The 22,262-nt window shown below is 37.9% G+C and overlaps 1 protein-coding gene across 3 annotated transcripts in view; it reads left to right on the top strand.

Moving 5' to 3' along the window:
• The first annotated feature begins 6,641 nt into the window (after positions 1-6,641).
• ARSJ (arylsulfatase family member J) overlaps positions 6,642-22,262 on the top strand; it is a 109,254-nt gene continuing 93,633 nt past the window's right edge. Inside the window, exons 1-2 of one of the 3 annotated variants that reach the window (XM_033215099.1) lie at positions 6,642-7,356; positions 7,738-8,393. In XM_033215099.1, the coding sequence (XP_033070990.1) occupies positions 7,996-8,393 (398 nt within the window). In that variant the 5' untranslated portion in view covers positions 6,642-7,356; positions 7,738-7,995. Of the gene's footprint in view, positions 8,394-22,262 lie in introns of all 3 variants that reach the window. The other 2 variants (XR_004438084.1, XM_033215100.1) reach the window with 2 other exon arrangements.

The following is a 22,262-nucleotide window of genomic DNA, read 5'->3' as shown; positions in this document are numbered from 1 at the left end:
CTTTTGGGTAAAGACGTTTGTTGAATGAGAGAAAGATCTTTTTGACAGTTTAAATTTTCTGAGTTTCTGATGTCAAAAACCTTGCTACTTTTGGGTAACTACATTTATACATGGTTGAAACTTTAATTCTCCCACACACCCATCATTCATCTTTTCTTGACAAATTATTACTGTTACTATTCAACAGAGACTTTCCAAAAGAAGGAAGCTGTATTAGTCTGTTCTCATGCTGCTAATAAAGACATACCTTAGGCTGGGTAATTCATAAAGGAAATAAGTTTAATGGACTCAGTTTCACAGGGCTGGGGAGGCCTCACAATCATGGCAGAAGGCGAATGAGGAGCAAAGTTATGTCTTACATGACAGCAGGCAAGAGAGTGTATTCAGAGGAACTGCCCTTTGTAAAACCATCAGAGATCAGGAGACTAATTATTTACTGTCATGAGATAGCAGCACAGGAAAGACTTGCCCCCATGTTTCAATTACCTCCCACCAGGACCCTCCCGTGAAACATGGGAATTATGGGAGCTACAATTAACATGAGATTTCGGTGCGGACACAGCCAAATCATATCATTCCAACCCTGGCCCCTCCCAAATCTCATGTCCTCACATTTTAAAACCAATCATTCCTCCCAACAGCCCCCAAAAGTCTTAACTCATTTCAGCATTAACTCAAAAGTTCACAATTCAAACTCTCAACTGAGACAAGACAAGTCCCTTCTGCCTATAAGCCTGTAAAACTGAAAGCAAGTTAGTTACTTCCAACATTCAATGGAGGTACAGGCATTGGGTAAATATAACAGTTCCAAATGGAAGAAATTGGCCAAAACAAAGAGGCTCTAGGCCCATGCAAGTCCAAATTCCATCAGGGCAGTCATTCCATCTTAAAGTTCCAAAATGATCTCATTTGACTCCATGTCTCACATCCAGAGCACATTTATGTAAGAGATGGGCTCCCATGCCCTTGGGTGACTCCACCCCTGTGGCTTTGCAGGGTACAGCCCCACTCCTGGCTGCTTTCACAGGTTAGTATCAAGTGTCTGCAGCTTTTCCAGGCACATGGTGCAAGCTCTCAGTGGATCTACCATTCTGGGGTCTGGAGGATGGTGGTCCTCTTCTAACAGCTGCCCTAGGCAGTGCCCCAGTGGGGACCCTGTGTGGGGCTCCAACCCCACATTTCCCTTCCACACTGCCCTAGCAAAGGTTCTCCATGAGGGCGCTATGCCTGCAGCAAACTTCTGCCTGGACATTGAGGCATTTCCATACATCCTCTGAAATCTAGGTGGAGATTCCCAAAGCTCAATTCTTGACTTCTGTGCACCCACAGGCCCAACACCATGTGTAAGCCATCAAGGCTTGGGGTTTGCACTGTCTGTAGCAACAGCCTGAGCTGTATGTTGGCCCCTTTTAGCCACAGCTGGAGCTGATGCAGCTGGGACATAGGACACCACGTCCTGAGGCTGCACGCAGAAAGGGGGGCCTTGGGCCCAGCCCAGGAAACCATATTTTCCTCCTAGGCCTCCAGGCCTGTGATGAGAGGGGCTGCCGCAGAGGTCTCTGACATGCCCTGGAGACATTTCCCCCATTGTCTTGGTGATTAACATTCTACTCCTTGTTACTTGTGCAAATTTCTGCAGCAGGCTTGAATTTCTCCCCAGAAAATGAGTTTTACTTTTCTATTGCATAGACTGCAGATTTTCCAAACTTTAATGCTCTGCTTCCTCTTGAATGCTTTGTGGCTTAGAAATTTCATCCCCCAGATACCCTAAATCATCTTTCTCAAGTTCCAAGATACGCACATCTCTAGGGTAGGGGCAAAATGCCGCCAGTCTCTTTGCATAGCAAGAGTGACCTTTACTCTGTTCCCAACAAGTTCCTCATCTCCGTCTGAGACCACCTCAATCTGGACTTCATTGCCTATATCACTATCAGCATTTTGGTCAAAACCATTCAACAAGTCTCTAGGAAGTTTCAAACTTCCACATTTTCATGTCTTCTTCAGAGTCCTCCAAACTGTTCCAACCTCTTCCTATTACCTAGTTCCATAGTTGCTTCCACATTTTCAGGTATCTTTACAGCAACATCCAACTTTTCTGGTGTCAATTTACTATATTAGTCTGTTCTCATGTTGCTAATAAAGACATACCTGAGACTGGGTAATTTATAAATGAAAGAGGTTTAATTGATTCACAGTTCCACATGGCTGGGTAGGCCTCAGAGTCATGGTGGAAGACCAAGGAGGAGCAAAGTCATGTCTTACGTGACTGCAAGAAAGAGAGAATATGCAGGGGAACTCCCCTTTGTAAAACCATTAGATGTTGTGAGACTTATTCACTGTCATGAGAACAGCACGGGAAAGACCCTCCTCCATGATTCAATTATCTCCCACCAGGTCCCTTCCACGACACATGGGAATTATGGGAGTTACAATTCAAGATGAGATTTGGGTGAGCACACAGTCTAACCATATCAGAAGCAAACTCAACTTAACATTTACTAAACCAGAAAGTTAGCCATCCTACTTGGTCTTGGTCAGAAAGTGAATGTTGCTTGTGATAACTTAATGGCTCAAAGCAGCCTAAGTTCCATAGCCTAGTAAAGAGTTAATAATACTTAATAAGGAGTTTATTATGTCATCCATGTCAAAACAATCATATTAGGGTAAACATCTGTTTTAGACTATTTGTGTATTAATTTAAACACAGTGACATTCCTTTATTTTCAGTAGGTAATGTACTTGTAAATGCAACCAAGCAGCAATTGGATTTTAAATCTTTTTAATAGTCCATAAATCTCTGGATTGGCTGTGTTCACTACTTTTAAACCTACACTTAGCCGTATCTTTTTGAAATTTGAGTATATGTTTAGTTGAAAATAAGTACCTACAGAAGAAACAGAAATGGTGTGGCAGGCATGCTGTCCTACTAGGCATCCCTTCAAATATTTTTTTAGGTTTATGAAATTCATAAGCTATTCAGTCCATGCATACTGGGAGGCTGTGGGAAATGTCATTTTAATGGTGAGATTTAACATGGATGTTTCAAAGAAATAGTGTTTAGCTACCCACTTTACTGCTTGCTTGTGATTTTCTTAGCTTTTATGTTGACTGACAGGCTCCCTATACCCAATCCTTCACTCCACCCTCCAACCTCTGGGCATCCAGTACCCTTTGTCTGCTCCTTGAGGGACCCCAGACACCCTGTGGTGCCTTAATCATATCATCCCTTTTTGTTGGCGGCCATTCTCCCACTTTAACCTATTCATTCTTTTTTATTATCCAGTCAAACAAGGTCTTATCTTGGGTCCCTTATTCTTTTGTCCATTTTGCCCCCCTCCTAGTTGATTAAATCTTTCTGAGTTTTTAATAAATGCTCTTCTCCCATCAGGTAACAAAACCAAAGCATAGTTTTTTAACCTAAGGAATATTTTGCTGCACAATTTTTACACACCGTGGCAGTTGTGTGATTCTAGTCTTTACTCCCTCAAGTATCTCCCTGAAAATGCCCTGGGAATTCTTTTCCTGTATTTTTCATCATGTCTTACTCTAATCAAGGAAAAAAAAAAAAAAAAAAAAACCACTAAGAAGTCAATAGGTTCAGAACCCTCAGAGTAAAGTTACAACTCTTCAATCTTTGACGGACTGAAGCAGCTCATTTGTAATTTCTATCCCTATAAATCTATCCCAGAAATCACCTCACTAAAATAGTTTATCATGTTATATCCTACTCAAAGGATTTCATTCCTCCTAATGCCCTCAGAATCAAGTTCCAGCTCTTCATACTTTTCCAAAGTCTCTCAAATCTGGTGTCACCTGGACTTCCTAACATTTTTTCCCATAATCTTCCAATCCAAATGTGTTCAGCAAAACTGGCTTTCTCTTTTCTTTAACTTGAAATGTCCTTCCTTTAACTTTCTCTCCTACTTCCACATTTTTATCATACTTTAAGGCATAGCTTCATCTCACCTCCTGATTAACCCTCACTTGAAGACTCAATCCATATACATTTCATTTCTAGGCAGTTCTATTTTTCTTTTCTTTTTTTTCTGAATCAAATAACAGCTTAAATTTTTATATAATCACTCCACAACTAGAGTTTGTGTGTAATATAGGCATATTTAAGCTGAAATAAACCTAAGATGGACATCTGTAAGGCCAGCTGATGCCTGAATACTAAAATACTGATTCTAAAATCAGGAAAGAACTAGTAAGTTACAGAGGGTCTTTAACTGGAGACTTCATGAGAATGCTAAAACTGTTGCTTAGAGCACATGAAACCCAATCCTATAATGAGAAATGCAAAGCATATGTACTTATAATACCAGTATATGCACTATAAAGCTTAGGGCATTCAATAGCCTCTGATGCCATTCTCCATGTCTTCCTTAGGGATGTGAAATAAGTCTTACCTACTGTGGGTAGGGCACTCAGCTGCCTTTGATTTTCCTCTTTGAGTCACATCTCATTTGGCCTACTGTGGCATGGCCATTCTTGTTTCTTGGCTCTTATTAGTAATTGTAAGTAGTTCTTAGTCTTTCTTAGTATTAGTGCTGTTTAATACTGAAATGGCCTTTTAGGACCTGAATTCTGTCCTTCTATCCTGAGCATAAAGTGTCTGCATGCCTCGTGTGGGGATTAGAATTCTAACTCTGGCAGCTGTTTTATCTCTCTGCTATGTGGCTGGCAAAGACTTTAAAGCCCATTTGTAGGAAGAATATCTTTTGTAAACCATCGGCTTTGAAGTCAGATTTCTAAGTCTAACTTTTCTGTAGAAAGACAATGACAAAAAAAATGACATGTCCTCAGTTTAAAGATGACTCCCCTGAACCACCCCACCCAGTAGTTGTACCCAGTCTAAATTGTTTTTTGCGTTTTAAAATTTCTTTGAAAATGTTCCTTTTTTCAGAATATTTGTATAGTAAGTAACATAGTACGTAACTATTGGAGTTGTAGGGTGATTCATTGATGAATGTATTTCTTCTCCACTCTGGTGTATATTTCAACAGAGCAGAGACTGATTTATTTCATCATTACCTTCCCATCCTCTAGCATTGGCCCAGCTCCCCAAATACTTGTTGAATGGAAGAATGCCTCATAAGGTTGATACAGAAGGAAAAGAAATGAACTGTATACAGCACTATATAAACAGACATACCCAGTCAGCCCTCCGTATTCCCAGCTTCTACATTATGGGACTCAACCAACTATAGACTGGAAACATTTGAGAAAAGAAGAAAACAATAAAAAATGACAATACAACAATAAAAATAATACACTCTAACAACTATTTTCATAGCATTTACATTGTATTAGGTATCATAAGTAATCTAGAGATGTTTTAAAGCATAGAAGATATATTAATATGTAGGTTATATACACATACTGGACCATTTTACATAAGGAACTTGAACGTCCATGAATTTTGGTATCCCTCAGGGTTCTGAAACTAATCCCTGATAGATGCAACTGTATATGTGTGTATGTATCAGTATATAGAGTACTATGGTTAGTACATGTATTCCAAACATTTTGATTTATTATTATTATTATTGCTTGGAACCTCAACAGAAAATGTGCCTCCTTCTCACACAGAACATGGATACTTCTTGTGCTATGTCACAAGAAGTCACTATCTCCCCAAATAAAAGGCTAGATTGATCAGAATGTTTGCATCTTTCCCATTCAAGCACCTGGCTAGGCCCATTAAGCCTAGAGCCCTACCTGTCAGTGCCTTTCAATCCCCTGACACTCAGTACTCTCATTACATATTTAGTGACTTAATTTACAGAACTGCTAAACTCACCTTTCTGAACATGTCTTCTAAAACTGACTATCTCTCCCCAGATTAGCCGGAAGGGCTACAGGGAAGAGCAGAGACTAGAAGGCCTACAGCAGCTAGCAAGGTTAACTTCAGGGAGCACCATCGCGCCTTTCAAAGTTCCCATTTCACAAAGTTTTGCCTGGGAACTCTGCAGGAACTTTAGCAACAGGAGAGAATTAAAAATAAATGACTAAATGAAACCTAGATTTATGTTTCAGTCAATTGAGAGAATCTGACATGGTAATGTGCCAGCCCACAGTAGGTGTTCAGTAAGTAACTGTTGAATAAATTTGGTGCTAGAAAAAATGTCTCAGTGGCTCTTGGCATCCATTGCCTCTTCTATAAAGAGAGACTGTACTAGACATCCCTCTCCTGCCTTTGAGCAGGGCTTTAAAACTGTGACTCTAGTAAAATCAAGAGTATTTTCACAACCAAGACAAGTTTTTACAATGGTTTTACTCCACACAGTAAAAAAGAAAGAAAGAAAAAAATGATGAAGCTCCCTGAATTACTGGATGGGAAACACTGGCTTCTTTAATGCAGGAATGCAGACTAGCTTTGTGGTTCTTGAAGGAGAAACGCATAACTCTTCCTCTCCAAGCTCTTCGCTGGAGACACCCTGTGGGTAAGTTAGGGGAGAGGTAAGAGGGAGCTGGCAATTCCAGTATCTTCACGTAGGGAAAAGGTAACGAAGAATCAGGCTGTAAAAGCCAGCTATTGGGAGAGGAAATAAAACTTAAAATTTGTCATCGTTAGTGAAAAAAAAAAAAAAAAAAAGAGGTAGGGACAAAAGGAATAAGAAAATGATGGGGGTGGGGGAACTAGTAAAGGAAAACCTGAAAAGGAAGTTGGAAAGAGGAAAGAGTGTCCTACGCATTTCGTTTTTACTCCTGCTCCTTCTCTCTGACTCCCTCCAGAAGCTAGAAAAAGTTTGCAAGCGCAACTTTAGGGATAAGAGACAGGGCTCTTCACCAACAGACCCACGAAAAGAAGCGCCCGCTTCACCCTTCCCCATTCGTGCCGCCGTCCTTTCCCTCTCGCGGGGTGATGGGCAGGAGGCAACACTCTTGGGACACGGTAGCTCAGGCGGATACCCCGGAATCCCGTCAGGCTCGAGCAGCACGCAGCTCTCCCTCTGGCAAAGCCTCCTCTGCCTTGGCCATCCACCTCCCGGAAAAGAAAAAGGAAAGATCGAGCCTCTAAACCGTCCTTTCCCCCTCCCCCTCTTCCCGGAGGAGCTAAGGAAGAAAGTACCGTTCTGTGATTCACTGGAGAGAAAAGAGGGAGGAGGCAAAAGAACTCGGAGTGCCAAAGCTAAATAAGTTAGCTGAGAAAACGCACGCAGCTTGCAGCGCCTGCGCCGGGTGCGCCAACTCCGCAAAGGCCAAACGGGCTCCGCGCTGGCCGGTGACCGGGCTAGGGACCCGGGTTTGGCCTTCAGGCTCCTCAGCAGCCGGGAAAAAGAATTGCTGCCCGGAGTTTCTGCAGAGGTGGAGGGAGATCAGGAAACGGCTTTTTCCTCACTTCGCCGCCTGGTGAGTGTTGGGGAGATTGGCAAACGCCTAGGAAAGGACTGGGGAAAATAGAGAGCCCTGGGAAAGTGGAGAAGGTGATCAGGAGGCCGGTCCACTACGGCAGTTTATCTGTCCGATGAGAGCCCGACGCGACGCGTCCACGTCGCAGTTCTTTCCAGGTGTGGGGACCGCAGGACAGCCAGCCATTCCCACTGCCCTCCGTACCAGCACTCCCAGGACAGTCAGCCTTGCTCCCCAACGTCGAGGGCGCTCTGGCCACGAAAAGTTCCTGTCCAGTGTGATTCTCAATTCCTTGCTTGTTTTTTTTTTCTCCAGAGAACTTTTGGGTGGAGATATTAACTTTTTTTTTTTCTTTCTTTCTTTTTTTGTCCTTGGTGGAAGCTGCTCTAGGCAGTGGGGAGGAGGAGGAGAAAGTGAAATATGCTGGAGAAGAGCGAGCCCTCCTTGTTCTTCCGGAGTCCCATCCATTAAGCCATCACTTATGGAAGATTAAAGTTGTCGGACATGGTGACAGCTGAGAGGAGAGGAGGATTTCTTGCCAGGTGGAGAGTCTCCACAGTCTGTTGGGTGCATGTGTGCGCCCGCAGCGGCACGGGGCGCGTGGTTCTCCGAGTGGAGTCTCACCTGGGACCCGAGTGAATGGCTCCCAGGGGCTGTGCGGGGCATCCGCCTCCGCCTTCTCCACAGGCCTGGGTCTGTCCTGGAAAGATGCTAGCAATGGGAGCGCTGGCAGGATTCTGGATCCTCTGCCTCCTCACTTATGGTTACCTGTCCTGGGGCCAGGGTTTAGAAGAGGAGGAAGAAGGGGCCTTACTAGCTCAAGCTGGAGACAGACTAGAGCCCAGCACAACTTCCACCTCCCAGCCCCATCTCATTTTCATCCTAGCCGATGATCAGGGATTTAGAGATGTGGGTTACCACGGATCTGAGATTAAAACACCCACTCTTGACAAGCTCGCTGCCGAAGGAGTTAAACTGGAGAACTACTATGTCCAGCCTATTTGCACACCATCCAGGAGTCAGTTTATTACTGGAAAGTAAGTGTTCCTACTTCTTATATTTATTCTTTGGAGAAATCTTAAGCATTTAATTAATATCCAGCTCCAAACTTAAGGGAGTAACAGAAAATATGGGGAAAAACTGAATGAATGAATGATATATGGTATTGGGGTATGGTGTTAAAATGGATATAATGTTAATGATCTTAATTTTCTAGTCACTAGTGTAGTTTTTCCTTTTTACAGAGTCAATTGTAAGTTTTTAAATGAGATGAGAATGTATAAATACCCACCAACCAGAGATTTCCAGAAATGGTCTCCTATTCCAAATCTATTCTACTTTTGAGCATGCTCAGATTTTGTTTCAGATGTCATACTAGAAGTCACACTCACTATCACTGATAAGAAAGATCAAAATTTTATTTTACTCTTGGTGCATTTTTAAATCTAGAATTGAATTATCAGAGAAAATGAGCCAACGAAACAGATATAATGTAAAATATGACCAGTTTATGTACGACTCTGCTTTGGTCTTTGATGGGTCATTTTCTCTTATGAGACCCCCTAATGAAGGCCATATTTAATTACCAAAGCAGTTCTCAAAAGGCAAGGAAATACAATGGTAAGTGCTCAAGAGGAGTCAAACTTCATCTGCAGTTTTCTGCTGCTCTTCACAGGTCTGGAATTTTCTGACTAACCAACAGAAATCAGACTATTTGTATGCTTAAGTAAAGTGCTTTTCATATTGTTGCTGTTTTGCTAAATAGCTAAATCTTCTACTTAAAATTGTTCACACATTTTCATATTTTTACTCTATCCTATCAGAACATAGGCTACTGTAATTGATTTGGATGTACAAATTCAGCCTGTGGAACAAAGATAAACTAGGAAGGACAGGGGTTAAGCTGGACAGAGGTGGAAGAAAAACCTTAGCCATTTCAATCTATGTCTTGTGATTTCAGTTGCAGGACAGGGAACCCTTGCTTCTGTGAAGTTGTTCTTGGAATTGGATCCTATAAAAGTAGCCAGTATCCATTGGAAAAATAAAGACTATTTTGTAAGAATCTCTGTCTTGCAGAGACTTTTGCTTACAGCATGATTTCCACTGCTTAGCAAACTGTCAGAACTTAGCATCATTGCCAGAAAAGAAAAAAAATATTATCCTTCCCTCTCCTGAGAATGAGAAAAGTCTCACTGTACTTCAGAGTCATTTTAAAGGTTAATTGTGGCATCACAAAATCAAGGGTATTTGATATTTATAAAGAAATAGATTATTGGCTGGAAAATAACAAGTCCATCTGGTGGCCTGGAGGTCAAGTTCTTCATGTTTAATCCCAAACACGCTTATATTTGGCTCATGAAATAAATGTCTCACAAAGCCTCACTGGACCTCTTCAAGTAACTTATAGAATTTAGATTTACACAGATAGCCAACAGTGGTTGAAAATATGTAACTGAACTATATGAATTTATTTTTCATAATAAAGTGTATGTTCAAGACTTTTCACCAAACAAGAAAATTTGTTCTTAAACATTATCTTGCACTGAAACAATATGTAGGTTTTATCTTTTAACCATTATGTTTACTTAATAAAATGAAACAGAAACTAAGCTGAAAATATTTCCTAATTTTTTCTCTTTGGTGAAAGATTAACTTCTCTGTAATTTCAATGCAATCAAACATCTGATGAGATTTATTTTCTCATTAAAAATTTTTATTCAGTGCAACAGGTTGTATAACTTTCATAGACAAAAAGTACAAATAGCTACTGTGATTTGATTTAAATTTCTATTTGAATTAACCATTTGAATACCTTTTCACTTGCAATTTCTCCTTTTAGACAAATTGCTGGAACCTTCCTTTAAATGAACACAGATGTAAGAAATATAGCGATTATGGAAGCCCAGTTCTGGACTCATTAACTCATTTATGCCTGAGGTTGCAATTTTTTGAATTTTTGCAATCAGACTCTGGTAATGAAATTGAGCAGTAGTATATAAATAACTCCCACATGCTTAGAATTCCAATAATAGAACACTAGGCATAAATGAGTTAATAATGCAGGTCCCAGAGAATATGGTCATTTGTTCTCTCTGTGAACACATGTCTATGCCTTGTGGATCTTCTTTAAAAAAAAGGAAGCAATACAAAATCTGAAACGAGCTAAACTATTTTAAGGGAAATAAAATGGGTTATGTGAAGTGTGACATGATTCAAATATCTTCACATGACAAAGAGTTTACATAATTGAAGCTGAAGTTACTTTTGATACTGTTAACAAAACAGCCCTCCCTTTATATTTTTCTGGAGTCAAAAATTAAAAATATATTTTCTTTTACTACACAAATCTGTAACAAATTGCAGATTCCCTTAATAATTTACATCACACTAGTCTGGCAATATTGAATATCAGTCAGCCTACCAATAAGCATTCGTGTGTACAGACCCCTGCATTGGAGCTATGAAGAAAAAACAAGAAGTAAGCCCTAATCTCTGGATAGTAGTTCTCAAGCTGTAATGTGCAAAAAGAATCAGTCCAAATGCTAGTTAAAATGCAGATTTCTGGGCCCTTCAGCTTTGGTTAGGTCCAGGGTTGAGTCTAGAAATCAATAGTGATTTAATGAGCATATCAGGTTATTACGATGATGACATTATCAAAAATAAATTAAGACTGTTAGTATTAAATGTTACCATCTGCTGAGCAGTCACTGTGTTCGGGGTAATGAATTTTATATGCATTGTCTCATTTAATCCTTCCAACAACTTTAGATAGTTGCTATTGTTATGCCCATTTTATATTGATGTGGCAACAGATTCCAAGAAGAGTAGTAATGTAGGGATTCTATGCACTGGGCTTTGAGAAACAGCATTCTAGGTGTTCACAGTTGTCCTGATGAGATAAAAGGTTGATTGGGAAAGTGACTGCCTGTGTTTGATTTATTTCAAAGTAATTTACTCACTTTTGTTTTTACAGTTTTGCAAATAAAGATATGGATTAAAAATATCTTTCTTTTCTTAAAAGAGAATATAGTGAAGGCTTCATTAAGAGAAGTATAAGTTTTGCAAAACCTAGACCTGTCTTATGCAGACTTTAGAGAAGGAAAGGTTGACAATCTGAATTGAATTCACATCTTTGATAGTAATTTTGTGTTTTTACTATTTTGTTACTCATTTATCCCACTTGAAATACCATGATGATCACTGTTAACAAATGCAAAGGTAACTCAAATAATGTTTATTTCTAATAGGATATTTGATAAATTTGCTGTGCTTAAAATAACCCCCTACCCAACTGGTATCCCTCACCATGGATAATCACTTTCCCAATTTCTCACACCTTAAATTAATTTTGCCTGGTTTTGAACTTTATATAAATTGAGTTACAGAGAGGATACTCTTCTATGTCTGGTTTCTTTTAGCATTATGTTTGTAAAATTTTTCAATGTTGTTTCCTGTATATATAAATTATTCACTATCATTGAATAGTATTCCTTTGCATAAGTATATTACAATTTATTTACCCATTCTACTGTTAATAGACATTTGGGTTGTTTCCATAGCTGGGTTATTATAAACTGTGCTACCATAAAAACACTTGTGTATTTTTTTTGTGAACATAGGTATGCATTTCTTTTAGATATCTATCAAGAAGTGGAAATCCTGGGTTAAAGGGATATGTATGTTCAGTTTTGGTAGATACTGCTCAAGTTTCCCAAAGTGATTCTACCAGTTTATACTCTCACCAGTAATTGTGTAGAAAGTTCTACTTGCTTCATATCTTTGTCAACATTTATTATTATCTTTTTTCATTTTAGTCACTCTGGTCATTATGCACTGCTACATCATTATGGCTTAAATTTGTGTTTTCCTGACAATTAGTAAAGTTGAGCATCTTTTCACATTTTTATGAATCAATTTTATATCCCCTTTAAATAAGTATTTATTCAAGTATTTTGCCTATTTTCTCTTTAGATGATTGTTTCTGCCTTATTAATTTGTGATACTTCTTTATATATTCTATTCCTTTGTTAGATATTTGTATTGCAAGTCTTTGTGGCTTGCTTCTTCATTCTCCTCAACAGTGTTTTGGTTTTTTAGTGTATTTTTTTAGTGGTTGTGGTGTGTTTGGTTTCTGTAGTTTTTTTTGTTTTGTTTTGTTTTGTTTTGTTTTGCTTTTTTTTTTATTATTAACAGGAGGTTTTAATTTTCTGGTAATCCATGTTATAATCTTTTTATTTTTATGTCCTATTGAAGACATTCTCTCCACCCCAAGATCATGACCATGGTCCCTAAGAGTTTTATTGTTTTGTTTTTATATTTAGATTATGATTCATCTGAAATTAGTTTTTAGTATGGTATAAATGAGAGTTCAAGATTAGTTTTTCCATGTTTATACCCATTTGACCTACACTGTTTATTAAAAAGACCATACCATCTCCATTACACTGCAGCATCACTTTTTCATAAGTCAGATGAATGCACATGTTTGGTCTGTTTCTGCACTTTTCCATTCCAATTCTCATTGTTTTCACTGTTTAGCTATTGGTTTTGTCAATGCTATGATCTCTTAACTACTATAGCTTTCTAATAAATATTAATACCTTGAATGTAAATCCTCCTGCCTGTTCTTCAAAATTGCCTTGGCTATTTTTTACCAGTTCATTAATTTTCCTAGGAAAGAAGAGAGAGTATAGATGTACAGATGCAAATAGCTTGGAAGATTTGGTTTTGGGACTCTGAAGTAGTTCTCTTCTGAATTATCCTACTTTCTAAGTAAAATAATAAATGAAGTAATTAGCTGAGAATGAAGATCTGAAGGTTTAACGAGTGAGGGAGAGAGATACAAAATATCTGCTAGGAGAGTGAGAAAGTGAGTTGGGTAAAGAAAGGCAGTAAAAATACTGGGCTGTAATGAGAGCTCACTTGAGATTTGTGGTCATAAATTTTAACAGACATCAGGCATTTTTTGTTTGTTTTTCTCCCACCCTGCTTGGTGCCTGTGTGCAGAAGTACGGTTGAAGAGGTGGAATTAACTAGTTTTTGAGATTTGCCAAATAAATAGCATGGTGGATCGTGGACTCTTTGCAAAGAAAGGGGGAATACTATAGGGGCTTATGTTTTCTTAAAAAGTGCTGGGGTCAATAAATTAACAGTCTGTATGTCGTTGAAATGAGAACACTACAGTAAACTTAGAAAGTTGAAAACAGATAATAGTGATTGGGAAAGTGTATGCATGGGATCAAAATTTAGTTATGTAGTACAGGTTTTGAAAATTATAGGGTAATGAGTGCTAAGGTTGGATAGGGGAAAACATCTTTGGAAGTAAGGAAGGCAAAGTATTTGAAGGACAGAGTGTTGAATAATCACTCCCATGGATATCCATTGAGAAATCACTGAGAACAAAAAGAGAAATAGTAGCAAAGAAGACAGCGAGCCAGTGCTGGGATCATCTATGAATGAGTGTCAGTGAGAAACTAAGATGGCACCCATACCTGCTCCAGGTTCTGCGAATATTGGGATGTGATTAAAACCCAACCCCAACTTGAAAATATGGCAGGGACAGTCAGCAATTAATTACAGCAAAAAGGTACAGGGGCTGTCCAGGGAAGAGATGAAGTTAAAGAGGATTTTGCTTTGAGACCAGACTGCACAACATAGTGAGACCCTGTCTCTAAAAATTAAAAATAATTAGCTACGTGTGGTGGCATGCACCTGTAGTCCCAGCTACTAGGGAGGCTGAGGTGGGAGGATCCCTTGAGCACAGGAATTTGAGGCTGCAAAGAGCTATGATTGGGCCACCGCGCTCTAGCCTAGGTAACAGAGCAAGACCCCATCTCTTAGAAAACAAAAGTTTTGAGGAGGATTTTGCTAGGTAACAGTGGGGATATTGGAAAGTGTTAGGGAGTTGGGATGGGGAAAGGATTGAGTGAGAGTACAGGAGGGACACATACATATAGATGTTAGAATCTGAATGAAAGCAAATATATTGGAAAGTTTGGAGTTTTGGTAAAGACTTAAATAAACAGGGATGAAAAGCATGGTGGGATTTTTTTTCCCAGATAATCTCTTAGAAAGTGGTGAGTTTCTGGTTTTAATTATAGCCTCATTCTGGAGATTGACTCAGATGGGCCTTGCCAGCTACAGCCACACTGTATAGTCAGCCACTCAGTTGGGAGCTCTGGTGGCCTAGTTTGGTCTAGGAAGATAGGATCCAGATAGGCCTCCTCTGTGGATGGCAGTGGCCTGTCAAGGCGGGGAAACATTTCTTCCAGTTTACAAAATATTGCTTTTAGATATTAAATTTTCAAGTTAGAATTGTCCTAGTGTAGGAAACCCTGAAAAGGTAACTGAATTCTTTCAGCCACTCTGATAGGAGAAAGAGTCAAGTAAGCTTAGGGGGATAGAGTTTGATTATTTCATTTCATAGGCATATGTGTACACACACACTCATTTCCCATCAGCTTATTGTAAACATCACAGTCACGCATGCTTCCTCTTCCATCCACTTCTTTTATTCAAGGCCTAGTTTTAAGCAGCATGTTACACCCAGACAATACTCAATAAATATCAATTACATTAGTTATATGAGTTCAGTCATTACTTTCATAAATATTTAGTTGATACTTAAACATTTAGAAAAATTTACATGTTTACTGTTAGAAGTTCAGGAAAAACAAGTTTCCTTCAAGCCTTACTTTGACTCTGTAAAATGAATATAACAAGTGGAGAGGGTGGCTTTGACACCTCACGCATCCATTTCAAAAAGAATGGCTCAATAGTCAAACCATTTGACAAAGAGCTGCCAATTCCTATTGGACCATATGGGTTTTCGGAGACTAGAATTGTAGTCAAGTAAACTATTGGCACACTCTTAAGCTCAAAGTCCATAATTTTCAAGAGTCTTTTTAAAAAGCCATTGAGTGAATCCCTATTCGGTAATTCTGTTGAGTTTCCTAAACAGCTGTACTTAAAGGTGGAAATTATCCTGGTGCAGAAGGCTGACAATATCTTGTGTCATCCAAATGACCTGTCTTAGAAATCAAAGATAGGAGGACTAAAAGACCTAGAGCCCCTGTTTTTAATATGAGCTCAGTATAAAAGTCTTTTTATTTCAAAGTTTGGTTTCGTTCAGTTTTTTCCTATAGCAATATTCTAAAATTAATTTTGATTTCTTCTTTTTCTGTAAGTACTTTATCTTGATGTAATTAGAGTTTGTTTCAGTGTTCTTTTATAATTCTAGATATATTCCCAGAAGCATTACCTCACTGAGGCATGTTTTCCATGCCTTACTGTAAAACATAATAATAATGATAATGAAAGACTTTCTGCTTCTCATCTTTTAATCTCTCTCTCTTCTATTTTATTTTATTTTATTTTATTTATTTATTTATTTATTTATTTTTTAGTGTTTTTTGAGATAGGGTCCTGCTGTGTCACCTAGGCTGGAGTGCAGTGGCATAATCATGGCTCACTGCAGCCTCAACCTCCCAGGCTCAAGTCATCCTCCTGCTTCAGCCTCCCAAGTACTTGGAGGACTATAGGTGTGTACCATCATGCCTGGCTAATTTTTGCATTTTTTGTAGAGAGAGGGTTTCCCCACGTTGTCCAAGCTGGTCTCTAACTCCTGGGCTTAAGTGATCCACCCACCTTGCCTTCCCAAAGTGCTGGAACTACAGGAATGAGCCACCTTGCCCAGCCCCTGTCTCCTCTAATTTACCCAACACATTTGATTTGCTAAAACTGACTCTCATGACATCACCATCCTCAGCAAACACCCTCCCTGTTCCCCCACTGACTCCAAAGAATAGGAAAATAAATAATTTTATACTGAAGGCCTTCTTGTGCCATTTGTTTTTCAGACATCCTGTTATTTGATCTTCACATTCACACTGAAGGTAAAAATTTTTTTATTTGAAAAATATTTCTCAAATATTTTACAAATGTCCACATTTTATGGATGGCATATGAACATTTTAGAGAAATCATATAAATTGATCATGATCACACAGTTCCTTAAGCAGCAGAACTATTTGAACCTAAACTTGTGTGACTTTATTATTTTTCATCACCACCTTCTGCCTCCTATGAAAATTATGAACACCTTAGTCCAGTTATTAAACAATATTTTTAGCCTTATCTTTCTCCTTCTACCTTCAAACTCTATGCCAGAGAAATGGATTATTCACAATTTATCAAGAACATCTCGATTTCCTCTCTTCTTTGGCTCATTCTGTTTTCACTCCTTGGAATTTACACCCTATCTCTCTTTGCCCAAATGCCAACCACTCATTAAGACTCACCTAAAATACCACTTTGCTTATACGGCTTTCCATGATTCCTTAGCCGGAAATAATTTATCTCAATGATGAGCTTTCATATTCCTTTCTGTAAGTGTCTCATTAGGCATGATTTTCCACTCCTTCACAGCTATTACTGAACCTCTTATTTCCCTTGCTGGTCCCCTAAGCAGCAAAGCTGATTTATAATCTCCATAAATCTCACAGCACCCAATCCAGTGTTTTGTACTAATAGGCACTAAGTAAATGTGTGAAGAATGAATGAATGAAAGAATGAAAGAATGAATGAATGAATGAATGAATAGATGAATAAATTATTATTTATTTACCCCTGGCAGTCAATATGATCAAGAAGAAGTAGCATATAATTTATATCAAGGAAATCTGAGTTACGGTACAGTGCTGATTCAACAAATTACTGACTTTGACCTTGAATAAATTTTTTGGTATTTCTGAGATGCATTGTTTTCATCTATAGAATCATAGTAATGATGTTATTTACTTATCAATCTTAAAAGTTATTCTGCTCATCAACTGACATAACATATGTGAAGGTACTTAGAGAATGTTACACATTATGTAATTTTAAAGTAAGCATTCTTTTAAATTTAGAGTTATGTCTCCATAATTGTAATCATATACAAACCTTACAAGAAGTGGCTTTTATTCTTTTTTAAAGCTTTCTGTAAATATAGTCATAGCTCTCATCCAACTTTAATCTGTTGCTTTAAAAAAGGGTTAAAATTAAACTCCATATGTTTTAATTTTAACATATTTTATCTGGCATGGTATTCTGCATGATATTGTTGGTTCTGAGATGTCCAAAAAGGTGACTGGGGTGTATTTTTTAAGGTCTCTGCACTTGCAAACTGTTTTAGTTGTTGGTTGTCATGCTTGGCAGAATCTATTGGAACCCTGCTAAGCCTGTGACAAGTGAGAGCAAATGTATATTTAAACAGTGATGTCAAAAGTATAACACTAAATGAGACATTGAAAATAGAGTAATGGAAAGGCCAGTAATTAATTACTTCAAATTCCTTCAATGAAAAATGTGAAGACATGTTATTGAATATTATTAATGTATCTTGTCCAGCTTTGAATTCCAGCTCACCCTGGGACTACCAGTTAGAAGGTACACAATGGTTTTGAATTAATATATTGTTTTAGTTTTCATAGGGATTGAAACATCTGTGCTCTATGATCACTGTTTCAATAACCTCCTAAATTATTATATTGCTTAGAGCATCTGAATCCACCTCTACAATAAGACCTAAGTAAAATTCCTACAATAGTCGAAATCATGACACTTCCCTGCTTAAAATTTTTAAGTTTCTACTACTTGGAGACTAAATCATAATTTCTAAGCATTCCTTATAAGGGCCTTCAAAATCTGGCCTCTGCTAAGGTTCTGCTGCAATCTCCCAACAATTTTCCGTTTATACCTTCTTTGGATTATCAGTGCCAGAGTACTTGTACTTTCCCACGAGGGCTGCATCCTCATACCACCCTGTTTCCTTCTAAGCAGGGCTTCCTTTGGTAGAATGTTCTTCATTCACCTCTGGGAAAACATCATTGCATCTTTCTAGACCCTCTACCACCCTCATCTCCTCACCAATGCTTTTCTGATCATTTTCTCTCCCCACCTCAGGCAGAGTCAAGTGCATTCTGCCCTGTTCCTATCGTCTTTTCTGCATTCCTCTGTTTCAGTTTTTATACTTAGTTACCTCTTTCCTCTTAATCCCTAAGTGTACAAGAATACACTAAATTGTAAACTTCATATAGTTTAATTAAAAAACACATAAATATTATATGTATATACAAATTTCTCACATATATGTATATATATGTGTGTATATATATATACACACACACATATATATATATATATCTCACAGTGGTGAAAAGCAAAGAACTTATGTGACATCAGCCATATAACTTAAACTAGCTATCCTTCAGTTTTTTCATGGGAAAATGGGGATGATCATTATAGTACCTCATGGGGTTTATTATGAGGATTAAGTAGAATTGTGTACCTAAAGCATGTAGAAGAGAGCCTGCCACATAGAAACCCATATAACTTGATAATCTTGGTTACCTCCAGGCTGGGAAACTTTAAGTTAACCCATAAATAGTTAATGAATGTTTGCTGATAAGCAGACTCTCAATAAACATTTATGCAATAATTAAACCAAGTGAGAAGCTCTGAATGAGAAAATATTCAAAAACTATGTTAAGTGTTTTATGACTGACATTGAAAATGTCAGAATGACATTTTATATTCATTCTGAATTTTAGGAGCTTTCATATTTTTCATCTGTTAGTACAATAGCTTAAAATTTAAGGGAATGTTTTCATTTAAAAATTGTTAACGTCATATTACCATTGCTCATCAACTGAGATATGATGCCGTATTTGATAGAGTTGGATGAACATAGATATTCAGATTGGTAGCAAACTTTAGTAATTGTTCAAACATAATTTCAAATTATATCATATTCAGAGAAAGCAGTTATTTTAAGTGGAAGTTATCTGAGAAGCAGAAGGCATAGGATTGGATACCTATGTCTAACCCCAGCTCCACACTTCAAGTGAAACCTTAGGTTACTTAAAGCCTGTAGATCTCCTCATCAAATGAGAGTAGTAGGAACTTAACAGACCATTCGTTCTGGTATGTTTATCTTATTAAATAAGATCATAAGGGAGAAAATACATAGAGCATTACCTGGCATATAATAAATGCTCAATACATTCTAAGTTTTAGATTTAACTGAACTTTCAGGGAGTTTATTTTGAATAGAAAGGGAAAAGTATTTTCAAAGTCTCAACTACTCTTATAAATTTTGTTCCAAATGGGCATATGTAGAATCCATATCAGAAATGACAGCATACTTACAAACCTTTTAGGTTTACCTTATGTAAGCTTTACACACTTTTTCTTGGGTATAATAAGATGTGGCAGCCAACAAAGAGTGATAGAATTTTTAGAGCTCAAAGAGATGTTGAATATTATTTTTCCCAAAACCTTCATTTTATAACAATGAATTCTCTCTCCACTGACTGAATATAATCAATAATAAAATTTCTCTATCCTATCACCAACACCAAACCTACCAACCAAATGGGCCTCTTAGGGAGACATGCCAGAAAATAATCACTAGGTCATTGTCCCCTTCTTGAGAAGATACCATGATATGCTTTTCTTAAAACTCAGTTATTCTCAAGCTTAGTAGAGAGGGTAAGGACCAGCCATAGATGAGAAAGAGGATGTGGCAACTGACTGGACCCCGTCAGAGTGCTGAATTGTTCCATGCACAAAGCCCAAATGGGCTTGACAGGCATGGTTTGGCAACATTCAGTGCCCAAGAAGGTCCAGCCAGCAGTTGGACACAGCAGCAAAAATTTGGGTGGCAACCAACCCTTGATTAAATTGAATTCATAACCACAAATCTAAAATAGGCACTAAAATATGCCAGCAGTTTTTTTTTTTTACCTTCTTATATTATGTGTCCCATTCTTCAGAACTACTATTTCCAAATTTCTCATCTCCTCAAACTGCTAATATCCTTTCATCAGCTCATTGCCTTACTTAAAAATTCCATTAAGAATTAGAAGCAATAATAAATTAGCCCTTTCATTACCAACATCAAGTTTACCAACTTACCAGCATTGACAGCATATGTGCACCCTTCCTCTTCAAGTAGGCGTTGAGGTACATGCATCAGTCAAAGACCCATGCCTCCCCAAGCCACTTTTTTCCTCCTCAAGGACTTAGTTTTTACAATTTTACATTCTTTCTTTGTCATTTTCTATCTCTACTAAAGCACTTCTACCATCACATAAATGAGTTTAAGTTCCTTCTATCTAAAAATAAACCAAAACAAAGTGCACAATTTACTTGACTCAATTTTTCTGCACTTCTACCTAGCAAAAATTCATAAATTATATATATACTAACTCCATTTCAATAATTAACCTATAATATATTAATACATACTGTAAATTTGATAGCATACCTGTATTATAATATTAATTCATCTCTACTATACTCTATACTATAATTGAAATTTTTAAAATAAATTTATAATGTATTAGAAATTTATTTAAAACATTATCCCTAATCTTCAATCTGAAACCAAAGAATTTTTACATTGTTTTATCAGATTTTTAAAAATTACCTTTGGGGTTGAACATTATGAGGTTAAAGATGTTGAACACACCAGGTTCTTGCACAGGATAAGGTCATAATGAATGTATGTGAATGAAGTGGTTCAGACTCAAATTAAAATTTAATTTGGTTTAGATATTTTTTTTTTCCTATTTTTATTACTGAATATATACTTTTTTTTTTTATTATACTTTAAGTTCTAGGGTACATGTGCATGACGTTTATATCATGTATAACTCCCCAATGCAATCCCTCCCTCCTCCCCCCTCCCCATGATAGGCCCCAGTGTGTGATGTTCCCCTTCCCGAGTCCAAGTGATCTCATTGTTCAGTTCCCAGCTATGAGTGAGAACATGCGGTGTTTGGTTTTCTCTTCTTGTGATAGTTTGCTAAGAATGATGGTTTCCAGCTGCATCCATGTCCCTACAAAGGACGCAAACTCATCTTTTTTGATGGCTGCATAGTATTCCATGGTGTATATGTGCCACATTTTCTTAATCCAGTCTGTCACAGATGGACATTTGGGTTGATTCCAAGTCTTTGCTATTGTGAATAGTGCCGCAATAAACATACGTGTGCATGTGTCTTTGTAGTAGAGTAATTTATAATCCTTTGGGTATATACCCAGTAGTGGGATGGCTGGGTCATATGGTACATCTAGTTCTAGATCCATGAGGAATCGCCATACTGTTTTCCATAATGGTTGAACTAGTTTACAATCCCACCAACAGTGTAAAAGTGTTCCTATTTCTCCACATCCTCTCCAACATCTATTGTTTCCTGACTTCTTAATGATTGCCATTCTAACTGGTGTGAGATGGTATCTCATTGTGGTTTTGATTTGCATTTCTCTGATGGCCAGTGATGATGAGCATTTTTTCATGTGTCTGTTGGCTGTATGGATGTCTTCTTTTGAGAAATGTCTGTTCATATCCTTTCCCCACTTTTTGATGGGGTTGTTTGTTTTTTTCTTGTATATTTGTTTGAGTTCTTGGTAGATTCTGGATATTAGCCCTTTGTCAGAGATAAAACCACAAAGATGGGGAAGAAGCAGGGCAGAAAAGCTGGAAATTCAAAAAATAAGAGCGCATCTCCCCCTGCAAAGGAGCGCAGCCCATCGCCAGCAACGGATCAAAGCTGGTCAGAGAATGACTTTGACGAGATGAGAGAAGAAGGCTTCAGTCCATCAAACCTCTCAGAGCTAAAGGAGGAATTACATACCCAGCGCAAAGAAACTAAAAATCTTGAAAAAAAAGTGGAAGAATTGACAGCTAGATTAATTAATGCAGAGAAGATCATAAACGAAATGACAGAGATGAAAACCATGACACGAGAAATACGTGACAAATGCACAAGCTTCAGTAACCGACTCGATCAACTGGAAGAAAGAGTATCAGCGATTGAGGATCAAATGAATGAAATGAAGCGAGAAGAGAAACCAAAAGA

Source organism: Trachypithecus francoisi, unplaced genomic scaffold (assembly GCF_009764315.1).
Source record: "Trachypithecus francoisi isolate TF-2019V2 unplaced genomic scaffold, Tfra_2.0 Lachesis_group1, whole genome shotgun sequence".
Taxonomy (NCBI): Eukaryota; Metazoa; Chordata; class Mammalia; order Primates; family Cercopithecidae; genus Trachypithecus; species Trachypithecus francoisi.
This window is presented reverse-complemented; position numbering and strand designations above follow the sequence as displayed.